The sequence below is a fragment of the Crocuta crocuta genome, unplaced genomic scaffold, assembly GCF_008692635.1.
Source record: "Crocuta crocuta isolate KB4526 unplaced genomic scaffold, BGI_CrCroc_1.0 scaffold91-1, whole genome shotgun sequence".
Lineage (NCBI taxonomy): Eukaryota > Metazoa > Chordata > Mammalia > Carnivora > Hyaenidae > Crocuta > Crocuta crocuta.
This window is the reverse complement of record NW_027551575.1, coordinates 2,954,100-2,973,089: the sequence shown is the minus strand read 5'-3', so window position 1 is coordinate 2,973,089 and position 18,990 is coordinate 2,954,100. Positions and strand designations below refer to the sequence as shown.

At 37.8% G+C, this 18,990-nt stretch overlaps 1 protein-coding gene across 2 annotated transcripts in view; it reads left to right on the top strand.

The window, feature by feature from the left end:
* Positions 1-18,691, top strand: part of RAB3C (RAB3C, member RAS oncogene family) — a 272,068-nt gene extending 253,377 nt beyond the window's left edge. Inside the window, exons 5-6 of one of the 2 annotated variants that reach the window (XM_077751444.1) lie at positions 16,451-16,515; positions 18,252-18,691. In XM_077751444.1, coding sequence (XP_077607570.1) covers positions 16,451-16,515; positions 18,252-18,500 — 314 coding nt within the window. In that variant the 3' untranslated portion in view covers positions 18,501-18,691. The remainder of the gene's footprint in view (positions 1-16,450; positions 16,516-18,251) is intronic. The other variant, XM_077751445.1, reaches the window with a different exon arrangement.
* The last annotated feature ends 299 nt before the right edge of the window (positions 18,692-18,990 follow it).

Below are 18,990 nucleotides of genomic sequence, written 5' to 3'. Positions count from 1 at the left end.
AATTTTGACATCAGTTTGTACTTATTTTTCTAGTTACTTGAGTGTAAAACTAGGTTGTGTATTTGAGATTTTAATTTCTTAACGTGGGTATGGATATAAACTTCCCCTCAGTACTGGTTTTGTTGCATCTCACAAGATATGTTATTTTCATTTTTGTTTGAAGATAATTTTTTATTTCCTTTTGTCTTCTTCTTGGACTTAAGGCTCTTTTTTAAAGTGTGGTGTTTAGTTTTCACATTTCTGTGGATGTTCTCACTTTCCTCTTGCTGATTTTCTTCATACTCATTGTGATCAGAAAAGACAGTAGTTATGATTTCAGTTGTCTTAAATTTGCTAGTAGTTATGTTGTGGCCTATCACGTGATCTACCCTGGAGAATAATCCATGTGCACTTAAGAATGTGTTTTCATTTTTTAGAAGCAGTGTTCTGTGTCTTTTAAGTCTATTTGTTGCCAATGTTTTCATGTTGATTTTCTGTCTAAGTGATCTATCCCTGGCTGACAGTGAGGTATTGAAGTCCCCTAGTACTATTGTATTGCTGTCTATTTCTCCCATAAGACCTGTTAGTATTTGCTTAATATACTTTTGGTGCTCAGGTGTTAGGAGCATACATATTTATGATTATTATATCTTCTTGATGTCTTGACCCCTTGTAATTATATAATGACCTCCTTTGTCCCTTGTTTTTTTTTGTTTGTTTGTTTGTTTGTTTTTTGGCATCAAGTCTGTTTTGTCTGAAATAAGTATGGCTGTGCCTGTCTCTCGCTCTCTCTCTTTTTTTTTTTTTGGCTTCTCTTTGCTTAGAATATCAACTTCCATCCTTTTCCTTTCAGTCTATGTGTCTCTTAAGTTCCTACAGCATATTTTTTTCTCCACCCTGCTACCTTGTTTCTTTGGATTGGTGAGTTCAAGTCACTTGCATTGAGGGTCATTATTGATGTGTAAAGATATACCATTGACATTTTCTCTTCTGCTTTGCGCTTATTTTTTTCATCTTTCCTTCTTCTGTTTCTGTAAAACTTGGTGGTTTTCCATAGTGATGTTCCCAATCCCCTATTTTTATTTTTTATTTTTTATTTTTTTTAATCCCCTATTTTTATTATGTTTGTGTCTTTGCTCTAGGTTTTTGTTCTGTGGTTATCATGAGGATCATATGTAACATATCACAGATTAAAAACTCTTTTTCTGCCCATAGATTTTCTTCTTTCACCTATAAAGGTAAATCCTTTAATTCCTACCCTTTTATATTTTTGATGTCACAAATTATCCATTTTAATGTTTATTTTATTATCAAGTTGTAATAGCTATAGTTATTAATGCTCCTTTAACCTTTATGCTATTCCTATGTAATACACTTTTCTAAAAAAAATACAGTTGTCTACTTCTGACCATTTATCACCTTAATCAGAGTTTTATGTAATTTTTTCTTTTTGCTTCAGCATGAAGAGCCCCTTTCAACATTAGACAGTCCTGATGGTGTTGACCTCCCTCAGCTTTCGTTTGTGTGTGGAAGCCTTTGTTTCTCATTTATCTGAAAGATAATTTTGCTAGCTATTGTTAGTTGACATTTTTTATCTTTTAGCAGTTTGAATATGCCATTCCACTGTCTCCTGGCCTGTAGAGTTTCTGCTCTGAAATCTGCTGATACCCTAATAGGGGTCCCTTTGTAGGTTGCTTTCTTTCCCTGGCTTTTAAAAATTCTTTATAACTGACTTACAGTTTTAATGCAATGTGTTTTGGGGAAGATATTTTTGTCTTGAGATACTAAAGTGTTCTTTTGGCTTCTTATGCAGTTCCTTCCCCAAGTTTGGGAAGATCTTTGCCCCCTTCTTCCTTTTTTCTGCTTTTGGTATACCTATTAATCTTAAGTTGGTTTTTCTTTTTAAAATCTTTTTAATGTTTATCTACTTTTGAGAGTGAGAGATAGACAGAGCATGAGCAGAGAGGGGCAGAGAGAGAGAGAGAGGGAGACACAGAATCTGAAACAGGCTCCAGGTTCTGAGCTGTCAGCACAGAGCCCGATGCGGGGCTCAAACCCAGGAGCCGTGAGATGATGACCTGAGCTGAAGTTGGAGGCTCAATTGACTAAGCCGCCCAGGTGCCCCTTAAGTTGGTTTTTCTCATGGAGTCTCAAAGTTGTCACGGGGTTTCTTTATTTTTTATATCTCACAGCTCTTTCCTCTAACACTCAAATCATTTCTAATTCCTGTTCTTAAGCTCACTTATTCTCCCTTCCATCTGATCTATTTCCAGCCCTTTATAATGCTTTCTTCATTTATCCAGCTCTTCAGCTGCACCGTTTCTGTTGGGTTGCTTTTAGACTTTCAATTTTTTTGGTAAAGTATTCCATTTCTTCTGTAATCTCACTCATGAGATCACTGTGTCACCTTTATGAGTCCTCTTTTAGGTTGTTGAAATACTTCATAACAGTTATTTTGAAGAAATACTTCCTAACAGTTATTTGGAAGTATTTATCAGTTATACTTCAGTAGTTCATACCTTTGGTGTGGGATGCTGGAGAACTGTCATTTTTTGGTGTCACATTTCTGCCAACCTAAATAAGAAGGGTGTTTACTGCTTTGAATGCAGGAGTAGCAACACTTTACATCAAAAATTATCGTTTTGTTTTGTTTCCCAGAAGGTGGCACTATACCATACATTTTTAGTTTCTCTTACCAGAATTGACCGCAAAGATTGGGAGTGTGCACATAAAAAGTGAAATAAAAACGGTGGTGGAGGAAAAAAAAACACAAAAAGGGTGCTGGCAGATTAGATGGGTGTTCCTAGGGGTCCGTGGGCTGTCCTTTTGCCAGAGTCCTAGGGCAAACACTAGGAGATGCTTTCCTTCAGTTCTGTCTTTGTCACTTTACTTTCCCTCCCCACCAGTCACTGCAAGCTCTCCTGGGAGAAAGCAGTAGCTCCCTTCAGTTAGAGCGGGCACAGGCGGACATACTCCCACTTAGCATCGTCAACCTCTATCTCCTCTGCCAATAAAAGTATCTAGGGAAGTGCTGCCCCTGGCTCTATAGGCTCCTTTGAGATACAGTTCATCCACTTTCAGGTATACAGATGGATGCATCTTCTGGCGGGCCGGATGGAGGCTACCTGGTGTGCAGTGTCTGTTCATGGATATCCCATGAGTTGTAAACCAAAGGCAAAAAAAATCTTTCGGCAAATTTTTAACCAATCACGGGATAGTAGAAATATTTTCCAGCTTTTTTTTTTTTTACACATAATTGACATTTAGCACTAAGTTTAAAGTGCACAGCATTTGTGTTTATATATATATGATGAAGTGATTACCACAAAAAGTTTAGTTAACATCCACCATGTCATACATACAAGTAAAAAAAGAAAAAACTGTGATGAGAACTCTTCAGATGTAATCTCGTAAAACTGCTGTCTGAAACCCGAGTGTTGTTAAATGCGGTCATCAGGTTATATATTTCATCCCTAGTTCTTGGCTGTCTTATAGTTTATATATTTTGATCACTTCCATCCAGTGCCCCCTTACCCATCCACCACTTCTCGTAAACAGAAACATGATCGCTTTTTCTATGAGTTTTTGTTTCAAATTCCACATATAAGATCATACAGAATATTCTTATTTTTCCTTCACTCGTCATTATGTCTTTTATTGAATCATTTATTTATTTATTTATTTATTTATTTATTTATTTATTTAAATACAAGTTACTTAACATACAGTGTAGTATTGGCCTCAGGAGTAGAACCTAGTGATTCATCACTTGTNTATTTTCCAGCTTTTTTTTTTTTTACACATAATTGACATTTAGCACTAAGTTTAAAGTGCACAGCATTTGTGTTTATATATATATGATGAAGTGATTACCACAAAAAGTTTAGTTAACATCCACCATGTCATACATACAAGTAAAAAAAGAAAAAACTGTGATGAGAACTCTTCAGATGTAATCTCGTAAAACTGCTGTCTGAAACCCGAGTGTTGTTAAATGCGGTCATCAGGTTATATATTTCATCCCTAGTTCTTGGCTGTCTTATAGTTTATATATTTTGATCACTTCCATCCAGTGCCCCCTTACCCATCCACCACTTCTCGTAAACAGAAACATGATCGCTTTTTCTATGAGTTTTTGTTTCAAATTCCACATATAAGATCATACAGAATATTCTTATTTTTCCTTCACTCGTCATTATGTCTTTTATTNTCCAGCTACCCTCAGTTTGTTCTCTATATTTAAGAGTCTCTTACGGTTTGCCTCTCGCTCTGTATTTTATTTTTCCTTCCTTTCCCCTATGTTCATCTGCTGTGTTTTTTAAACTCCATTTACGAGTTAAATAATCTATTGCCTTTCTCTACTTATTTTGCTTAGCATAATACACTTTATTTTTTTTAATGTTTTATTTATTTCTAGGAGAGAGAGAGAGAGAGAGACAGCATGAGCAGGGGAGGGTCAGAGAGAGAGGGAGTCAGACTGAAACAGGCTCCAGGCTCTGAGCTGGCAGTCAGCACAGAGTCAGACGCTTAACCGACTAAGCCACCCAGGCGCCCCATAACATAATACACTTTAGCTCCATCCACATTGTTATAGATGGCAAGATTTCATTGTTTTTGATTGCTGAGTAGTATTCCATTGTGTGTGTGTGTGTGTGTGTGTGTGTGTATACACCACATTTTCTTTATCTATTCATTCTTCCATACTTTGGCTATTGTTGATAGCGCTGCTGTAAACATTGAGGTGCATGTGTCCCTATGAATCAGGATTTTTGTATCCTTTGGATAAATACCTAGTAGTGCAATTGCTGGGTCATACGGTAACTCTATTTTTAATTTTTTAAGGAACCTCCATACTGTTTTCCAGAGTGTCTGTACCAGTTTGTGTTCCCACCAATGTGAAAAGGGCTCCCTTTTTTTCTGCATTCTTGCCAACATCTCTTGTTTCCTGAGTTTGTTCATTGTAGACATTCTGACTGGGGTGAGGTGGTATCTTGTTATGGTTTTAATTGGTATTTCCCTGAAGATGAGTGATACTGAGCATCTTTCATGTGTCTGTTAGCCATCTGAATATCTTCTTTGAAAAAGTGTCTATTCATGTCTTATGGCTGTTTATTCACTGGATTACTTGTTTTTTGGGTGTTGAGTTTGTAAGTTCTTTATAGGTTTTAGATATGAAACCTTTATCTGACATGTTATTTGCAAACATTTTCTTCCATTCCATCAGTTGACTTTTAGTTTTGTTGACTGTTTCCTTGATTGTGTACAAGGTTTTCTCTTCATGAGGTCCCAGTAGTTCATTTTTATTTCCCTTGCCCCTGGTGACATGTCTAGTAAGAAGTTGCTCTGGCTGAGGTCAAAAAGTTTGCTGCCTGTTTTTTCCTATAAGATGTTGATGGTTTCCTATCTCATATTTAGGTCTTACATCCATTCTGAATTATTTTTGTATATGGTGTAAGAAAGTGGTCCAGTTTTATTCTTCTGCATGTCGCTGTCCACTTTTTCCAACACAATTTGCCAAAGAGAATTTTTTCCATTGCATATTCTTTCCTGCTTTGTTAAAAATTAGTTAGTCTTACCTTAGTGGATCCATTTCTGGGTCCCCTATTCTGTTCCATTGATCTATGTGTCTGTTTTTGTGCTAGTACCATACTGCCTTGATGTATTACAGCTTTGTAATAACAGCTTGAAGTTCGGAATTGTGATGCCTCCCGCTTTGGTCTTCTTTTTCAACATCACTTTAGCTATTCAGGGTCTTCTCTGGTTCCATACAAATTTTAGGATTGTTTGCTCCAGGTCTGTGAAGAATGCTGGTGTTATTTTGACAGGAATTACATTGAATATGTAGATTTCTTTGGGTAGTATAGACATTTTAACAATATTTGTTCTTGGAATGGAATGTTTCTCCATTTCTTTGTGTTTTCTTTTATAAGCTTTCTATAGTTCACCTACACATCCCTTACCTCCCTGGTTAGGTTTATTTCTAGCTATCTTATGATTTTCGGTGCAGTTGTAAACAGGATCAACTTGTTGGTATTTCTGCAGCTTCATTACTGGTGTATAGAAATGCAACCATTTTCTGTATGTTGATTTTATATCCTGCAGCTTTGCTGAATTCACTAATCAGTTCTAGCAGTTTTTTTGGTGGAATCTTTTGGTTTTCCATGTAGAGTATCATGTCATCTGCAAAGAGTGAAAGTTTGACTTCCTTGCCTATTTGTATGTCTTTTATTTCTTTTTGTTGTTTGATTGCTGAGGATGGGACTTCAAGTTCTACGTTAAACAACAGTGGTGAGAGTAGACAGCCCTGTCATGTTCCTGACCTTAGGGGTAACGCTCTCAGTCTTTCCCCACTGACAATGATATTAACTGTGGACCTTTCCTATATGGCCTTTATGATGTTGAGGAATGTTTCTTCTATCCCTACTTTGTTGAGGGTTTTTATCAATAAAGGATGCTCTATTTTGTCAGTGCTGTTTTTATCTGTCTTTTGAGAGGATCATATGATTTTTATCCTGTTTTTAAATAATGTCTATCACATTGATTTGTGAATATTGAACCAGTCCTGTGGCCCAGGAATAAATCCCACTTGATTGTGGTAAATAATTTTTTTAAAATTTTTTATAGTTTATTTATTTTTGAGGCAGAGAGAGACAGCATGAGCAGGTGAGGGGCAGAGAGAGGGAGGCACAGAATCCGAAACAGGCTCCAGGCTCTGAGCTGCCAGCACAGAGCCCGATGCGGAGCTCGAACCCACCAACTGTGAGATCATGACCTGAGCCAAAGTTGGATGCTTAACCAACTGAGCCACCCAGGAATCCCTGGTAAATAATTATTTTAACATACTGTTGAATTTGATTTACTAGTACCTTGTTGAGAATTTTCCATTTCCAGGTTCATCAGAGATATTGGCCTGTAATTCTCCTTTTTAGTGGAGTCTTTGTTTGGTTTTGGAATTAGGTAATGCTAGCTTCATAGAATGAGTTTGAAAGGTTTCCTTCCATTTTTATTTTTTTAGAACATTTTGACAAGAATTAATATTAACTCTTCTTTAAATGTCTCTGGTAGAATTTCTTTGGGAAGCCATCTGGTCCAGTACTTCTGTTAGGACATTTTTGATAACTGGTTCAGTTTCTTTGCTGGTTATGGGCCTGTTCAAATTTTCTATTTCTTCTTGTTTCACTTTTGATAGTGTGTATCTAGGAATTTGTCCATTTCTTCCAGCTTGCCTATAGTTTTATAAGTGTTTGTATTTTTGTGGTGGTGGTGTGATCTCTCCTCTTTTATTCTTGATTTTATCTATTTGGATTTTTTCTTTTTCCTTTTTAAGTCGTTTGTGGGTTTATCAATTTTTTTTTGTTGTTCTTTCAAAGAAGTAGTGTTTAGTTTCACTGATATCTTCTTTTGGTTTTTGTTGTTGTTTCTATATTGTTTATTTCTTCTCTGATCTTTATTATTTTCCTTCTGCTGGCTTTAGGTTTTATTTGCTGCTTTTTAGGTGTAAGGTTGAGTTGTGTATTTGTGACCTTTCTTGCTTCTTGAGATAGGTCTGAAGTGCAATGTACTTTCCTCTTAGGACTGCCTTTGCTGCATACCAAAAGTTTTGGACTGTTGTGTTTTCATTTTCATTGCCTTCCATGTATTTTTTAAATATTTTCTTTAATTTTCTGGTAAACCTATTCATTCTTTACTAGGGTGTTCTTTAACTTCCAAGTATTTGAGAGCTTTCCAACTTTTTTTTTCTTTTGGTTGGTTTCCACTTTCTTGATTAGTTTTAGGCCTTTGATCTCTTCAGCAAGGATTTCTCTGGTGTCTTCTGTGCTTTTTTCAAGACAAGCTAATAGTCATTTGATTGTTGTTCTGAATTCTTGTTCAGATTTATTGCTTATATCTGTTTTGAGCAAGTTCTGGGCTGCGATATGTTCTTGACCTTTCTTTTGTGGAGACTTTCTCCATCTGGTCATTTTGGCTAAGTTTCTATCTATCTTTTGCATGTTTTAAAAGAATGTTATGTTTCCTGCACCTGAGAGAAATGCTATATTAAAAAGAGGTCATGCATTCTTCAAGGCCTGGCACTTCACAGAGTGTTTCTTGTGTAGGCTGTATACCCTGGGGCACACACCACAGCTCCACTCCAGGGAAAGTCAAATACTTACAAAACCTCAGAGCTTGGTCTCTAAACACCGTTTGCAAAAAATACCCCGTGACACCCAGTACTTCTTGTTCCCCAGTATGTGGTCCAGAGAGGTTTCCCTCTCCTGCAAACTAAATGCCACTGTTCTCAACCTCTCGCTGTCTGCCTATGGCAGGGGACCCCTACCCCACCCTGGCACCACCATTTTTCTCTTCTCTAGTTCACTTCCACACACTTCACATGTGCCAGTCTCACTCCAACTGTGGAAATCCTTCTGCCACTCTGCAAGTCGATATCCTAAGTGTTCCGAATGATCTGACCTCAATATTGCTGTGTTTGAGGGTGGAGGAAAGCCTAGGATCCCCCTACTTTTCTAAAAGTTTAACTTCTCCCCTAGCATCATGTCTTCAAGATCCATCCATGTTATCTCAAATGGCAGGATTTCTTCATTGTTAATGGTTGGATAATATTCTAGTGTGTGTGTGTACATACACACATACCACCACTTCTTTATCCATGATCCACAGATGGATAATTAGGTTGTTCCATATGTTGGCTATTATAAATAAGGCTGCAATAAACATGGAGGTATATTTATCTTTTCAAGTTAGTGGGGGTTTTTTCTTCAAATAAATATCGAGAAGTGAAATTGCTGGATCGTATGGTAATTCTACTTTTAATTTTGGGGGGACCTCCATATTGTTTTCCATATGGCTGCACTCATTTGCATTCCCACCAACAGTAACAGTGTACAAGGGTTTCTTTTTCTCCACATTCTAACCACCATTTGTTACTTCTTTCTGATATACCGATTCTAACAGGTGTGAGGTGATGTCTCACTGTGGAATTCATTTGCATTTCTATAGTGATTGATGATGTTGAGCTTATTTTCTTGTATCATTTGGCCACTCATAGACCTTATTCAAACAAATATCTTTTTGAGTTCTTCTCTACCTTTTAATCAGATTGTCTTTTTGCTTTTGATCTTTGAGTTCTTTGAATATTTTGTGTATTAGCCCCCTATCATATAGGATTTGTCAGCATGTTTTTTCCCATTCCATAGATTATATTTTCATTTTGTTCATTGTTAGCTGGGCAGAAACTTTTTAGTTTGATGTTTTGTTTGTTCTTGCTTAGGTTACTTGTGCCATAGGTGTCATATACAAAAAATCATTGCCAAGACCCATGTCAAGGAACTTTTTCCCTGTGTTTTCTCTAGCAGCTTTACAGTTCCAAATGTACAGTCTTACATTTAAGTCATTCATCCATTTCAAATAATTTTTCAAATTATCAGTGGCATAAGATACATGTCTTTCAGTCTTTTCTCCATTGAGTATTGGCTCCTTTGTCAAATATTAGTTGATTATATTTGTGTTTTAAATAGCTTCTCAGTTCTTTTTCATTGTTCTCTGTGACTATTTTTATGTCAGAAACATTTGAAGACAATAGCTTTATAGTATAACTTGAAATCAGTAAGTATGATGCTTCCTGCTTTGTTCTTTATTTTCAGGTTGACTTTGCCTGTTCAGGATTATTTGTGGTTACATATAAATTTTAGAATTATTTTTCCATCTCTGTAAAAAATGTGATTGGAACCTTTTAAAGATTGTACTGAATCTATAGGTTGCTTTTGGTATTGACATTTTAGCAATGTTCTTAAAATTAATGAACATAGGATACTTTTAATTTGTGTTTTCTCCGATTTGTTTCATCATTATCTTAGAAGATAGCTCTTACACTTCCTTAAAGTTCTTAAGTGCTTTATTGTTTTTGATGCTATTATAAATTGGACCATTTTATTTTTCAATTATTTATTCCTATGTAGAAACACTACTGATTTTTCTTTAACTTTACTGAGTTTAAATCTAACAGTTTTTTTGGTGGAGTCTTAGCATTTTCTTCCGGTCTGATTGCTCTGTCTAGAACTTCCAGTACTATGTTGAATAAGATTGGTGAAAATGGTAACAGTTTCCTTGTTCCTGAAATCAAAATAAATGCTTTCAGTCTTTCACCATTAAGTATATTAGCTATGGACTTATCCTATATGGCCTTTAATATAGTGAGGTACATTCCTTCCTGTATCTAATGTGTTATCATGAAAGGGTGTTCAATTTTCTCATTTTGTGCCTTAACACTTGGTTTATATTAGAAAATATATCATGTGTGCTTGTGAGGAATAATATTCTGCTGTTCAGATATATTTATTCTGTAGTGTTCTAATCTGCTATTATAAATTCTCTGTTTGGAGGAACTATCCATTGTTGAGCATAGAGTATCTAAGTCCCCAACTATTCTTGTATTACTTATTTCTCCATTTAGCCATGTTTTGCTCTATGTATTTAGATGCTCTGATTTGGTGAGCATAAATATTTACAATGGTTACACCTTCTGAATGGAGTGCCCTTTTATAATAAATAGAATATTTATACATCTTCCTTGTTTCTCTTACCACTTTAAGTTTAAATTATTTTTAATGTTTAAGAGAGAGAAAGAAAGATCATGAGCTGGGGAGGGGCAGAGAGAGATGGAGACAGAACCTGAAGTAGGCTCCAGGCTCTGAGCTGTCAGCACAGAGCCCAATACAGGGCTCAAACTCACAAGCCATGAGATCATGACCTGAGCTGAAGGCAGATTCCCAACCGACTGAGGCACCCAAGGCCCCCTGTGAGCCACCTAGACACCCCTTAATTTTAATGTCTGTTTTGTCTGATAAGGTATAGATACTCCTCTCTGCTGTTTTGGTTACTATTTGCTTGAAATACTTTTTTCCATTCTCTCACTGTCAGTTTGTGAGTATCTTTTAGGGCAAAGTATCTCTTTTAAGTAGCACATTGTTTGATTTTCCTAACTTTTCAGCCATTTTATGTCTTTTAGAGGATTTAAGCCCTTTAAAGTAAAAAGTCACTACGGCATTTTGTTTGTTGTTTTCTGGCTGTGGTAAAGATCAATAATTCCTTGTTTATTATCCTGCTATCTTTTGGTATTAGTATACTTGGCTTCTTTATCATGTGCCTTTGTGTTACTACAAGGCTTACATAAAATATTATAATTTTAAGATACTATAAGCTGGAAATAATTTCAATGGCCTTCCTAAACTTTATCCTTTTGCTTATTCTCCCCCTTACAACTTAGGTTATCATTGTTCCAGTTTATTTAATAGTGTTTAACCAGTAGAAGATTACTGTATCAGGCTAATTTCTTTTGTTTTTATTATGTTTATTAGCATTCTTTACCACTCAAAGAACTCCTTTTAGCATTTCTTTTTTTTTTTTAATAATTTTTTTTTTAAATTTATTTCTAGGAGAGAGAGAGACAGCGTGAGCAGGGGAGGGTCAGAGAGAGAGGGAGACACAGACTCTGAAACAGGCTCCAGGCTCTGAGCTGGCAGTCAGTACAGAGCCCGACGTGGGGCTCGAACCCACGAACTGCGAGATCATGACCTAAGCGAAAGTCAGATGCTTAACCGACTAAGCCACCCAGGTGCCCCTCCTTTTAACATTTCTTGCAAGACAGGTTTAGTGTAAGATACCTTGGCTGGATATAGAATTATTAGTTGACAGTGTTTTTTCTTTCAATATTGTGTGATTACATCCTTCTCTCTTAGCCTGAAAAGTTAATGTTGAGAAATGTAAGGATATTCCCTTGTATATAACTTGTTCTTCTACAGTTTTAGTAATGATGTTTAGCCCTATCAGGTTAAATCTGTTCAGGGTCTTTTGGGCCTCATCGATCTGGATGTCCATTTGTATCCTCAGGTTAGGACATTTGCAGCCATTATTCCTTTATATGCATTTTTTGAAATACATTTGTCTTTCTCTTTTCCTAGAATTCTTATAATGCAGATATTGTTTGTTTTGATTGTGTCATTTAAATGTTATAGCCTTTCTTCACTCATTTTTTCCCTTTTATTCCTCTGAGTTGGTCATTTCGATTTTGTTTTCTTCTAAATCATTGATTCTTCAGCATGATTATGCTTTTCAATTGCTTTATTGAATTCTTCAATTTGGTCTTCCTATTTTTCAACTCTAAGATTTTCTGTGTTCGTTTTTGTATCCTTAAACTTCTCATTATATTAATACGGTCTTTTAAATTTTGTGTTTTTCTAGTCACAAAATTTCTATGAAAGAACTATTCTGAATTTGTTGTGTGACAGTTCATAGATCTTCATTTCCTTAGAATCAACTATTGGAGCTTTTTATCTGTGTAATCAAGGAAGCAGTTTTTTTCTTCCAGACATGGCACGTTCACTCGGGCAGAGACCATTCTTCTCCAGGCAGATCAATTTGGGCATTTGGACTTTTTATGCTGATCATAACCCTGGGTTGCTAGGGCTTGCTATTAGGAGCCATTTTTGGGCAAGTTTGCTGCCTGGGGTCAGGGGGTGGAAGGATGTTTTTAAGTCAAGTTAAGACTGCTGCTTTGGGCTCCTGCCCAAGTAATGAAGTACATATTTATATGTGTTCTCTCATCAGACTTGCTAAACATTCAGGACTGAGTACTATATTCAGAAGTAGATGGTACTTTAAATTAGTTTCCCAGCCCTGGTAGCACAAGAAGGGTGGGTGCCTCCATAAGCATAGCTATTGGGTGGTTTATGCAATTTCCTTGTGCTCTGCTTCCATTTCTTGTTCAGGTGAGCTGAAGGTTGTGTTTAGCTGTGGACAGGGATACGACCTCCTTCCCCTGCCTAGCACTAGTATGAGAACTGGCTCCAGAGTCCCTGACACTTCATGTTGGGTTTTGACTCAACCTGACCCATGCTCCATGTTTCCAAGCCAGACAGGAACACTGGCTTTGCCTATTGTACTTTCTGCTTGAGCACTGTGGGTCTAAATAGCTTCTAGGTACGCTGGCCAGCCTTGCTTGGTCAGGCATGGCAATGCTATCCCTGGTGGACAGGGATAGGTTGGGTTGCAGGGCCATCAAAGCTCTAGTGGCTCCCTGAAATACCAGACCCACATGTTGCTTTCCTTAGACTGCTACCATCTATCCATCCACAGATGACCAGAGTTCCTCATTGGGACTGCTATTTGGGTGCTACAGGTAGAAACTGAGTTTAACAAGGTATGAGTGCTGGTTATTAATGCTTCTCTTCCTTTCTCTGGCACAAAATTCTAATGACTGAGCCCTGCATAATCTTCCAGAATTCCTATGGGGCAGAACTGGAGTGGAGGCTTCCAAGAAGCTATGCACACTGACTGGGAGAGCTGAAGGCTTATTCTGGGCTCTCTTTTCCCCCCTGGAAGACCTCTGGTTTCAGGGAGATTATGAAGGGGAAGGGGAACACGTTCCTGTGACCATGTGCAGCTGCTCCTCTTCTCTCTCTAGCTGTGTCTTGGTCTCCTTGGTTCACAGAGTTGCTTCATCCTCTTCCCTTTCTTTTAGGAGTGAGTCTCCAAAGGTGTCCTGTCCATGAATAATTGTTAGTTGTTCTCCTCGTGAGGGGGAGCAAAGTTGAGAATGAACTATGCTGCCATCTTAGGGATGACACTCTAGAAATAAGAATTTTAAAGGTTGGGTCAAACTAATTTTTACCAGTTTGGTGGCCAAATGTAACACAGACCCATCTCTAGAGGAAACTTGGCAGTGCCTTGGATCAAGTCTCTTCACTAGAGGGGGAGTTGACAGGCTTATCAACCGTACTAACAATGGTGCATTCTAGGAAGGGATTGCACTAGAGTTAGTCAATAAAGTAGATTTTCTTCACAAAAAGAATGAAAGAAAGAGTATCATGGGCTACTGTAGTTGTGGCACTATCCTTTGTACTGCAAAAGCCAAGCTTCTCTCTCATACGAAGATGTTAAGCTCAAGTCTGGAGTAGGAAAGGCAGGAACAAAACTTCTCTACCTCTACGGTGATAAAGCTACCATCTGGTCAGGGCTGACTAATGATAGGCACTCAAAGCCTAGAATATCGGACTACTTACTGTAGCAGTATGTACCTTTGGGTTAGCTCCTGTTCTCCCCAGCTTTGGAAGACTTTCCCCGGCACTTCTTGAGGCAAGTGTATCCACATTCTTATTGAATGCTCCTCCTGAATTCTATCTGGAAAGCTCACTTACCAGATTCTGCTCAGAAATCCAGAGTTTTGGCCCAAATGTCACCCAGCTAGCAGCAGAATGACCTTTTTTGCCACTCTGGTTCATCTAGTTCCACAGAACTGCAATTAGAACTGGAATTGAAAGGTCTTATTAGGAATTTGAGAATAGGAAACTAAGCACAAATCATAGATTTTTTAATAATGAGATGAAAATGATTTATTGCATTATCATTTTAGACGCTGCTCCTCATCTATAGAAATGATAGCAATTCTGATTATTCTTTCAAAATTAAGTTAAAGACCATCCAAATCCCCCATATGGTGGTTGTGATTCTCTTAGGGGTGGAGAAGACGACTCAGTTTCCCAGAACATCTTCTGAAAACAAATGGCATTTCACAACATGGTATAGCCTTTGACATGTAGGAATACATTGTTACCTAGAAAAGAATATTTCTCTGGGACCCAGAGTGGTGGGCATGAGGAATCATTTCTTTAGAGATCTCTTCTGGCAAACATACCTTTTCATTCATTTTTAGACAAATCAGATGTTAAAACTCTGTATAAAGCATAATTGAAATGTAATGCACATATCGTGCAGTCACCCATTTAGAGTGTTTAGTGTATTCTGAGTTGTACAACTTTAATCAAACTGCAATATTTTCATCACCCACACCCATTAGCATTCATTCTCCATTTCCTCAACTTGCCATTGCCAGCCCTAGGTCACCACTATTCTACTTTCTGTCTATAGATTTGCCAGTTTTGCACATTTCATTTAAATGGAATCATATAAGAGTAGTCCTTTATGTATGACTTATCTAGCATAATGTTTTCAAGAAAAAAACGTTCTATGCTTGAATGGTAACCCACTGTATGCATATACTACATTTTGATGATCCCTTAATGGGGGAGGAACCATTTTTGGAGGAACTTCCGTACTGTTTTCCAGAGTGGCTGTATCAGATTCATACCAATGATGCATAAGCAGTCCCTTCTCTGACTTTAATGACCAACATTTGAAACTCTCACCTACCGGAACTTTTTGATATGAGCCATGTTAGCCATTTTGAATAGTGAGAAGTGATAGCTTACCATGGCTTTGGTTTGGATTTTTCTAATGACTCGTAAGGCCCAACACCCCTTTTAATTTGCCTGTTTGCCATCTATAAGTCTTCTTTAGAAAAATGTCTATTGAGATCCTCTTGCCCTTTTTTAAATCAGATTGTTTCTTTTTTGGCTACTGAGCTGTAGGAGTGGTTTATACATTTTAGATAATCCTTTGTCACATTTATGATTTGCACATATTTTCTCACAGTTCAGGAGGGTGTTAATTTTGTTGGTCTCCTTCACTGTGCAGGAGCTTTTTAGTTTGAAATAGTCCCACTAGTTTGCTTTTGAGATCAGATTTTTAGAGTTTACATTCATTCTTTCACATAAGGCTGGCCAATTTGCCATCACCAGTTAATTGGCCATAGATGCCTGAATTTGTTTCTGAGCTCTCTATCCTCTTCTACTGACCTGTGTAATGCTTTCATGCCTGCTTCCACAACATCAAAGAATCAGTGCTACTTTCAAGCCAAGTATATTGTAAGGTTATGCCTTCCATAGATAGTGATTCCCCAGATAGATAGATCTGGGCACGAAAACTGACAACACTCAGAGAACGGGTTCCACTCTTGAAATAAGTTCTATGCATAAAATGTTATCCAACAGCAATGCAGTTAGTGAAAGTAAAAATCTATCCTTGCTGCAAACTTCATTGTTGTCCTAGAAAATTGCGAGCCATCCTTACCATCAGCATCCATCAACATCAAGGCAAGCCCCTCCTCCAGCGTAAAGATTAATACTCACTGTAATCTCAGATGGTTAGCAATTTTAAAGTATTTTTGAATGATTATACACAGGAAAACCACAAAGTTCATTTGGCTTGCTCTATTGCGATTTCACTTTGCCAAGGTGGTCTGAAATTGGACCCACCACATTTCTGAGGTATGCCTGTGATGGCCACCTGAATCAGTCTTATGTAGCACAATGCATCAGAGTACCTTGGAATCATCATGCTATTTGTTTCAGAGTCTAAATCTAGTTAATTTTCTAAATAGTGAAAGTTTATCATAGAACTTACAATTCAGCTGAAACCAGATAGTTGCTTACTTCTGTAGGCTCTCTGGAGAAGCAGGAGAGTATCCAGGTTAATAGTTCAAAGCCAGCTTTACCATTATAAACTGAGCACGTAAATGGGCAAAGAACTAGACAATTTTGTGCCTGTTTCCTTACCAGGAATTTTTTTTCAATGCTAGCACCTACTTCATGGACAAAATGCGGTACAAATAGATCAAGCGCTTTGAATAATACCGGTCATATGGTAAGCATTCAAATGGTAGTTTAATTAATACTATTATCATAGCAGGATTGAGTTTGCTTGGCACTTTTATATATATTTTCTCATTTGAGCCTCGTGATAGGTCTGTAGCTAACTAAGGCAAATGTCAAAAGTAACCTGACAAAAACCATGACTTGATAGTGAGGCTAGATTTCCCATCTTCTGATTGATAATAATACATCCACCACTAACCATACCCTGGCACCCTCTCTATAAGAGACTGTTATAATATGGTGTCATTTTCTTGGTCAAGCCCCTGAGAGCATTCTGGCTCTTGGGATTTAGGTTCATTTTAGTGACTTCAAGTTGTAAACTAGCATGAGAGAATTGAATCTGTCCATGAAATCTTTGTGCCAAATTTTGGAATTGTTTTCCTCCAAATTCATTGGAATCTTAGCATCCTTAATTTAGCCTTGGAGAAATCCCCAGTAGGATGCATATAGTTCTACATATTGGCAATAATGGATCTACATTGTTTAGATCCATACTGGCCCTACTCATGTTCCTCTAATTCCAGTCCTGCAATTACGCACATTGTATTTGAACAATAGAATACATAATAGGGGGTGAAATTCAAGCTCAAACATAGTCCTCTAACTCCCAAGTATCATAACTAAATTAGATGTTTTAACTCCAGAGAATTTTTATCTTTCCCTATTACTTTAAAAAAGTATCCTGGGTTATCAAAGGGTTTAGACATGAATGTAAAATATTAGTCCATATTTTTTCTCCTTTGGTCTGAGGAGCTGAGATGAAATCAAATGATTTCATCGTTCTGAATCCATGTGGCTCCTTTGAGATAGGGCCAGATGTAAGCAGAAAGATTTATAGGGCATAAAATTCAGAGTGGATTAGAAAAGCATTTTTGTGTCCAGCCCAATACATCCTAAATCAAAGTCCCCTGAATGGACTGGGGAGGTTGTCATGGCAACTAACTGGCAAGCTGAGCCCCTGGAATGTGAAGACAAACAATAGGGTGATAATATTGTGTACAGAACAGCCCACTCTGGCTGCTTCTGCCCAGGTATAGTGACACGTCGGTAGAAGTGTCCAAATGCCACCACATTTTTTGTACCTCCTTACAATTCTGGCATCTCTTTTGAACTGTATCAGGTATCCTTTCCCAGAGGTCAGTAAGAATACTGACAGAAGCCCTAGGAAAATCAGCACCCGTAGATACATACACTGGTATAGAAAGCCATGAAGGGCAAACAGGACACAAAAATTTCTGAAAGGAAGCCCATTTAAGGTAAATCCAGTGACTCTTTGGTGCCACCTTGTGTCCAGTTAGATGCTGAAATTTTACAAGAAGCCCCCTCTTTCCTGAGGCCTCAGCAGGGCAGACTGTGATGGTGTTTGGTAGCATCTGAAACGGGACAAGAAAAATATGCCAAATAATATCCGTCTCAGGAAAGTTTGCGAGAAACTACCTGGTGCCCGGGAGGTGGTGGAAGGACTTGGTGTGGTGGATCTTCAACGTTGCCCTTACCAACTTCTGCAAAGAGATTTGTTTGTTGGTGTCCATTCAGGCGTTCTGGTAGCATAAAAAAAATAGGGAAAAACAAAAGAATTGGTAGCAAGAAGATAACATTTGTTCAAGTTGCATCCTGGGCCCACCTCTTCTGTCTCACACAATCACCAGTGAAAACCCTAGTCAAGTCCCATTTAGTTTCAGAAGCGTAAAATGACCAAGCTGTGTTTCCCTCTGTTCCTTCCAGGGTTTGAATTTTTTGAAACAAGTGCCAAGGATAACATTAATGTCAAGCAGACATTTGAGCGTCTTGTGGATATTATCTGCGACAAAATGTCAGAGAGTCTGGAGACGGATCCGGCCATCACTGCAGCAAAGCAGAACACAAGACTCAAGGAAACCCCTCCTCCACCACAGCCCAACTGCGGTTGTTAATGCCCCCCACACGCAGGCAGCTCTGGGAGGGGGGCACGTCACCAACCAACAGCATTTATAAATGGTCGATTAACCTTCATTTATACTGCCTAATAATTATTTGAGGGAAATCTTTGATGTCAGTGGCTCATACATGCATTCAATTTGTGGGAGATTTCCTGTGTTACTATGTGGCAAATATGTGATCTCAAATTTGTAAGGACTGTCCAGCTATAAACATCTGGTATTTGCATGTAATAATTTGTTACTTGTCTTTGTAGGCTCTTTTTGTTTCGGATTTCTTCTCAAGATTAAGCTACTGCTGGGACCTCAGACTGTAATTTCACTACAACTAACTGACTTTTGTGCCACGGGTTCAAATTTGCAGTTCACTTGTATGGCTGGATGATAACCTAACCAAGGAATTGCTTGTGTGCGTGGGCAAGAGGAGATCTCAGGAGACCGTCATGGGTCTGATCAGTTTACTGTTCAGGAAATGTGTCTGTTTTTCATTGTTATTAATAACTGAGGAGACCATTGACTATAAAGAAATTTTAAAACTGTGTTTGTTT